This window comes from Panthera uncia, chromosome E1 (genome assembly GCF_023721935.1).
Source record: "Panthera uncia isolate 11264 chromosome E1, Puncia_PCG_1.0, whole genome shotgun sequence".
NCBI lineage: Eukaryota > Metazoa > Chordata > Mammalia > Carnivora > Felidae > Panthera > Panthera uncia.
This window is the reverse complement of record NC_064814.1, coordinates 5918654-5924653: the sequence shown is the minus strand read 5'-3', so window position 1 is coordinate 5924653 and position 6000 is coordinate 5918654. Positions and strand designations below refer to the sequence as shown.

Genomic DNA, 6000 nt, shown 5'->3' with positions numbered 1-6000 from the left:
CGTTTATTTATTTTTGAGACAGAGAGAGACAGAGCATGAACGGGGGAGGGGCAGAGAGAGAGGGAGACACAGAATCGGAAGCAGGCTCCAGGCTCTGAGCCATCAACCCAGAGCCTGACACGGGGCTCGAACTCACGGACCACGAGATCGTGACCTGAGTTGAAGTCGGACGCTTAACCGACTGAGCCACCCAGGCGCCCCCCCAAAAAAATTTTTTTTAATAAATAAATTGCACTGCATCCATAAGGTAGTCACTGCATGGCCATTAGATGGCCATGGTTATAGATCTGTGGGCCTGGAAAGATGTTTACAAATACGTTGTGGGGCTTTTTGTTTTTGTTTTTTTTTCAACATTTATTCACTTGAGAGAGCATGAATGAGGGAGGGGCAGAGAGAGAGAGGGAGACCCAGAATCCAAAGCAGGCTCCAGGCTCTGAGCTGACAGCACAGAGCCCGACGTGGGGCTCGAATTCACGGACTGTGAAATCATGACCTGAGCTGAAGTCAGATGCTTAACCGACTAAGCCACCCAGGCACCCCTACGTTGTTTTGTGTTTTAAAGTTTATTTTGAGAGAGAGAGTGCAGGGGAGGAGGAGAGGGAGAGAGAATCCCATGCATACTCTGTGCTGTCAGTGCAAAGCCCAGTGCAAGGCTCCATCTCATGAACCATAAGATCATGACCTGAGCTGCAGTCAAGATTTGGACACAACCCACTGAGCTACTCAGGCACCCTGTTTGTTTGTTTGTTTTGTTTGTTTTTAAAATAAGCTTATTTATTTTGAGAGTGAGAGAGCATACACACATGAGCAGGGTAGAGACAGAGAATCCCAAGCAGGCTCCACGCTGACTCAAGGCTTGATCCCACAAACCATGAGATCATGACCTGAGCTGAAACTAAGAGTTGGACGCTTAACTAACTGAGCCACCCAGGCGCCTGTATCACATTCTTATTAAATGTTTATATTTATTCACATATTTTGAAACTGAGGAATGAAAAGCGAATGTTAAATGGATGGTAGGATTACGATGGCTTGTAATTTGGCTTCTAGTATTTATAACCGCTTTATTGAGATAGTATAAGCTGTACATCCTTAAAGGATATGATTTGATATGTTTTGACACGTATACACCTGTGAGACCATCACCTTACCTATGTTTTTTAATTCTGTAAAGTGATGTATTAGATTTTATTTTTTTGCTTTAATTTTTTTTTTAATGTTTATTTTTAAGAGACACAGAGCATGAGTTGGGGAGTGGCAGAGAGAGAGGGAGACACAGAATCCAAAGCAGGCTCCAGGCTCTGAGCCGTCAGCACAGTGTCCGACGCAGGACTCAAACTCACAAGCCACAAGATCATGCCCTGAGCCAGAGTTGGGCGCTTAACCGACTGAGCCGCCCAGGTGCCCCTGTGTTTTTGCTTTAAAAAAAAAAAAGGAAAGCATATCAACCATTGAACTGGCTGAACCAAGCGGGGAAGGGATTGGTACCCACTTCCTGAAGGCTAGGCTGTGATGGGCAGGCGGGAATCTTGAAAGGAAGGGCTGGGTACCAGAATGGACTTTGGATCTCTTGTCCCTGGGCCACCTTCTCATAGGCCTGGGCCCTTTCTCAGGACAAAGTGGGCTGAGAGAAGCTGGGAGGGGCGGCGGGAGGATGCCCAGGCCTGAGCATCCAGTCTCCCTTTGCCCTTCCCCAGGAGGCCTCTGCAACCTGTGTCCAGACAGGGCCAACAAGGAGCACATCCTGCAGACAGGGGGCATCCCCCTCATCATCAACTGCCTGTCCAGTCCCAACGAGGAGACCGTGCTGTCCGCTGTCACCACAATCATGTACCTGAGCTCCCCAGGCTCTGCCTCCCACCCTGAGCTGACTGCCATGCCCGTGGTGCAGTGCATGCTGCGCTTCTCTCTCTCGGCCAACACCAGGCTCCGGAACCTGGCCCAGATCTTCCTCGAAGACTTCTGTTCCCCAAGCCAGGTGGCGGAAGCCCGTAGCTGGCGGGCTCACTCTGCCCTGGGTATCCCACTGCCAAGGACTGAGGCCCTGCAGCAGCCCTGATCCAGGGAGATCTCATGGCCATTGACACCCTGACCGCTAGAGACGAGACCACAATCCCAGTGGGGACTCGGGGAGCGGGAGCAACCTGGCTCCCACTGAGTGTGTTCTCCCCAAAAGGTGCCCTTTAAGGTATTTTAAAGGTGAGTTTTCTCAGTGTGACACATATTTACACTGTGATGAGAGGCATTAGATGAGTGAGGAAGCCAGACCGGGAGGCCCATGGAGGAGAGCAAAGGCCATTTCCATAGGTTGGCACCCTTAACCAGCTAGAAGTCAAGAGCCTGCCTCCTACCCACCCCCCCCAACCCCCCGCTTGAGCCAGGCTCTCAGCCTAATGTGAGAGAGAAGCAGCTGGGACCCTAGATCCAGAGGCCTTGCAGAAGGGGGTTTTCATGAGGAGCAGCTGGGCCTGGGATTAGAATTGTTCATGCTTGAGGGAATAGGAATTTTCCTTTCACAGAAGTATCTGAAGTAATCTTGAGGAATACAAGTGAGAAGCCAGCTCTGGGAAGTTGGTCATGCCCACTCCAGGGCTATGGAAGCTGGGTTCCTACACCACAAGATCTCCAGGCTGGGCATTGGGTATGGTGGACACCGGCCTGGAGAACTCTGTGGCCCGGGATCACCTGTTTATCCACACAGGCCTATCTGCCGGGCACCATGGGCTTCAAAGACAAAGGTGTGGTCTCTACTCTTGAGTGATGCAGTCCGCTGACTGTGAAGGTGGCCATCAGGTGTTAAGACCACGAGTATGAGGGTGAGGACACATCAGAATAAGGCACAGACCCTTGAAGCTTCATATTCTCCCCTCGCCACCCCATGGCCCTGGCCTGAACACCTTGGCCTTCCTCCTCTGCCATCAGGGTTGGGTTAGTGAGGGCAGGTCCCCGGCCCTGGAAGTCTCAGACTCAGGAGGGCTTTGCGAATGCAAGAGTGGTGCTCAGGGAACACAGAGGACCTCCTGACAAAAATCTGTGGTTTAGAGTCCACAGTGTACGTTGACCAGCACAGGGGAAGCGGTGTGGGACGACCATGGGAAGTTGGGGTTCAGGAGCAATGGGGAGCTTCCTGGCCTCCCTTCTGCAGTCCCTTAAGGTTGACCTCCATGGCCACGATGAAAGATGGCAGATGCAAGAGACATGGTGTCCAGATGGGTGTGGAGGTGGGACTGAGGACAGGAGGAGGGACGAGAAAGCCTCCTCCTCAGCCTGCATTCCAGCTGCCCTCCCTAGGGCTCCTGTACCTCTACTTTCCCAAATAAAGGGCCTTTAAAGAGTGGTGAGCCAAAGTGTTTTATTAAAAAGGTTCCTGAGTAGTTTTCCCACCATGATTCCTTGCCAGCCGTCTTGTGGGGTTCCAGGTGGCTGCCTTGTGAGAACCGAGGTTACTGTGTCTCCCTGCTCCACGGTGCTGGTGGCCACCGCCATGGCACTGCCCCGTCATCCAGCTCTGCTGGTGTTCCCTGATGGCCTGCCTTCCCTTCCTTCAGCTACTACCCACTGTCCCGGCCCCCCCGCTTGCTGTCTATGATCTCCCTCCAGTTGTCACTCCAGGAGAGCAGCCGTCTCCTTGTGGGGGGCAGGGCGAGGTGCTGGTTGTGGCAGCAGGTGAACAAAATGTGCTCCCAGCTTGGGGTCTCCTCTTGGCCTGGGACAGGATGCAAGAGAAAGGCAGGGAGATGCAGTCTATAATCTGGTTATTTTTACTCCCTCCCTAATCCAGCAGGCCAAATGCCTGGAAGGTTGCCAGGAAAACGGGTCTAACCTCGAATGGTGTCCTTGTCGTCAATGAGCAGGTCCCCCAAGACCACCGTCTTGTCCCTCGTCAGGATAATGCGCTCCACAAACTGTGGCCCCAGGTGATTCTCCACCCAGCGGTACTGTGGAGGGGGCACAGGTCGGTCAGCAGGGCCAGTGAGTAAGTAGGTGGGAGTGGGGTCTCCAGCCCTTGAGAGATGCTGCTCCTCTCCCCCCACACTTCCTGTGTTTCTGCCGGTTTATTTAAAAAAGGGGCTTTTTAATTATTTTGAGAGAGAGCACGAGCGAGAGAGCAGGAGAGGAGCAGAGAGAGAAGGAGAGAGAGAATCCCAAGTAGGCTAGGCACCTTCAGCACAGAGCCTGAGCCCTAAGCGACCGAGCCCGCGGGTGCCCCTCTGCTAGTTTACTTTAATCCTCAGGATTTAGGAAGCAGTTTGCTATCAAGCGCTGGGGCAGCCGCACCTTCTCGGCCACACAGTGTTCATACTTCGTCAGAGGGCTGGTGCAGATGAAGACTTCGGTGCTGCACGCAAGGGGCGCAGGTTAGACTTAGGGTGGTGCCCTCCCTTCTTCTCCACCGCCCCTCCCCTCTTTGCCCTTTCTCACTCCTGCATGTTGTTCATCTCCTGCAGGGCTTCCAAGGCTCCAGGGATAGGCTCCAAGTCTAGGAAAAAGCCTGGGGCTTCATACACACTGGCCACTTTGTCCTGAAAGATACCATGTTCTTGTCCCAGCTTCTGCCTCCAGCAGATCTAGCCCCAGTGAGGACTCTCAAAAGATTCCTGGGGGGTTTTGGTCTCCAAATCAAAGGCTCGGGGAGACAATTTTGCTTAGGGGGAAGCGCTCTGACAGACTTTCTCGTCCAGGGCGAACAATGGATTCTAAACGGAGGGTTTTGTTAAACAAAGGGGGAAGACAGTCTTGTCCACGGGGAGGGCTCCCATTCTTAGGTGCCGTGTGGGGTCGGGGCTCGGGCTCCCTTGCATCCTATGGGGTCCGGGCCCTTGCTCCCGGGTATCCTGCGGGGTCGGGACTCCTCGCTCCCGGGGACACTGCCCGCGGACACCCGGCGTTGCATTCCCGCCCTTTCCCTGCTTACCGCCAGGTCTGGCCGCAGGGCTCGGTACTGCTCGCGGGCGAGGAAGCCGCGGCGCTTTTCCAGCGCCACGTGCGGCTCCCCGGGGAACCGGCGGCGGAAGCCCCGCAGGAGGCCGGCCTCGAAGTCGGCCAGCACGCCATCCATGTCCACCAGCACCCGCACCGGCCGTGCGCGCCGCGCCGCCATCGCCGCAGAGGCCGGGCTGGGATTGGGGGGGGAGGGGGGGCGGGCAGGCGCGGGCCGCAGCTTCCGGAGGCGCGCGGTGGGCGGGCGCACCGGGCTCATTTGCATGGGCGCCGGTGAGCCGGCCTCGAGGGAGGGCGCGACTTTCCCCTGGAGGCGGCGCGGGGCCGCCCGAGAGCGCGCCCGCCTGCACGTGTACCTCCCCCAACTCCGCGGGGGAACGTACCCGCTCACCCCAAGCGGACCCGGGCGGGTCGTGGGCCGCTCGAGGGCGGATCTCAAATTCTGCGATGGGTGAATCCTGTGGGGCTGGCTCCGCCCTTAGAGTCGCGACCGCGAGTCCCGGGGCCACCGGCACAACTCTGCCCTCCCTGCTTGTGGGACAGGGCAGAGGATCACGCCGGATCCCGGGCCAGAACTCCCTGAGGCCCGAATCATGGGGGCTCCCAGTAACTTTGAAGTGAATGACTGCTGAAGACCCCTGACTCGTGTGAGTAGAGCTCCTAAGAGATGAACTCCTAAACCAGAGTTGGGAGCATCCGCTTTATGCATCCAGTCCCACACGGAGGACACGATTTCCAACAAGCTCAGGTAATCGGGGAAGGTCCTTTCTGTGGAAGGGACACCGGTGTTCTAGCATTGGCAGTTACAGCCCCCTCTAGAAAATGCCTAACATGGCTAAGTTTTGTTGACGCTCCTTTGTAGATTTTTCTCAACTTCCTGACTACGTCCAAATACGTTCTCCTACAAACCATAAACTCAGATTTGATTAAGTGACCCATCTTCCTCTAGTTCCCCATCTGAGCACCCAATAATACTTCCAAACCAATGTTGAAACACATTACAAAGGGGAGACTAGCCTCTCCTTCTAAAGTGATCTGATTAAAAAACTCTCAAGAAGA

At 54.9% G+C, this 6000-nt stretch overlaps 3 protein-coding genes across 5 annotated transcripts in view; 2 read left to right on the top strand and 1 right to left on the bottom strand.

Moving 5' to 3' along the window:
• The window catches only part of ARMC7 (armadillo repeat containing 7), a 19703-nt gene extending 16369 nt beyond the window's left edge, over nt 1–3334 (top strand). The window contains exon 3 of one of the 3 annotated variants that reach the window (XM_049635776.1): nt 1698–3334. In XM_049635776.1, coding sequence (XP_049491733.1) covers nt 1698–2059 — 362 coding nt within the window. In that variant the 3' untranslated portion in view covers nt 2060–3334. The other 2 variants (XM_049635780.1, XM_049635778.1) reach the window with 2 other exon arrangements.
• The window catches only part of NUP85 (nucleoporin 85), a 196281-nt gene that overhangs the window by 100598 nt on the left and 89683 nt on the right, over nt 1–6000 (top strand). The gene's annotated exons all lie outside the window — the stretch shown is intronic.
• On the bottom strand, nt 3336–5123 carry NT5C (5', 3'-nucleotidase, cytosolic). Its single transcript, XM_049635775.1, has 5 exons — nt 4916–5123; nt 4423–4523; nt 4279–4339; nt 3824–3938; nt 3336–3706 (listed from the first exon to the last, which is right to left on the bottom strand). The coding sequence occupies exons 1-5, from the start codon at nt 5099–5101 to the stop codon at nt 3552–3554; spliced, it is 618 nt and encodes a 205-aa protein (XP_049491732.1). The 5' UTR covers nt 5102–5123; the 3' UTR covers nt 3336–3551.

What these genes read in the sequence shown, in the direction of transcription:
- NT5C (XM_049635775.1), bottom strand. Translation starts at nt 5,101, where the DNA reads ATGGCGGCGCGGCGCGCACGGCCGGTGCGGGTGCTGGTGGACATGGAT. An exon ending in CCCTGCGGCCAGACCTGGCG is followed by an intron (nt 4,524 to 4,915) that starts GTAAGCAGGGAA and finishes GGTATCTTTCAG; the next exon opens with GACAAAGTGGCCAGTGTGTA. An exon ending in CGACAAGGACACCATTCGAG is followed by an intron (nt 3,707 to 3,823) that starts GTTAGACCCGTT and finishes ATCCTGTCCCAG; the next exon opens with GCCAAGAGGAGACCCCAAGC.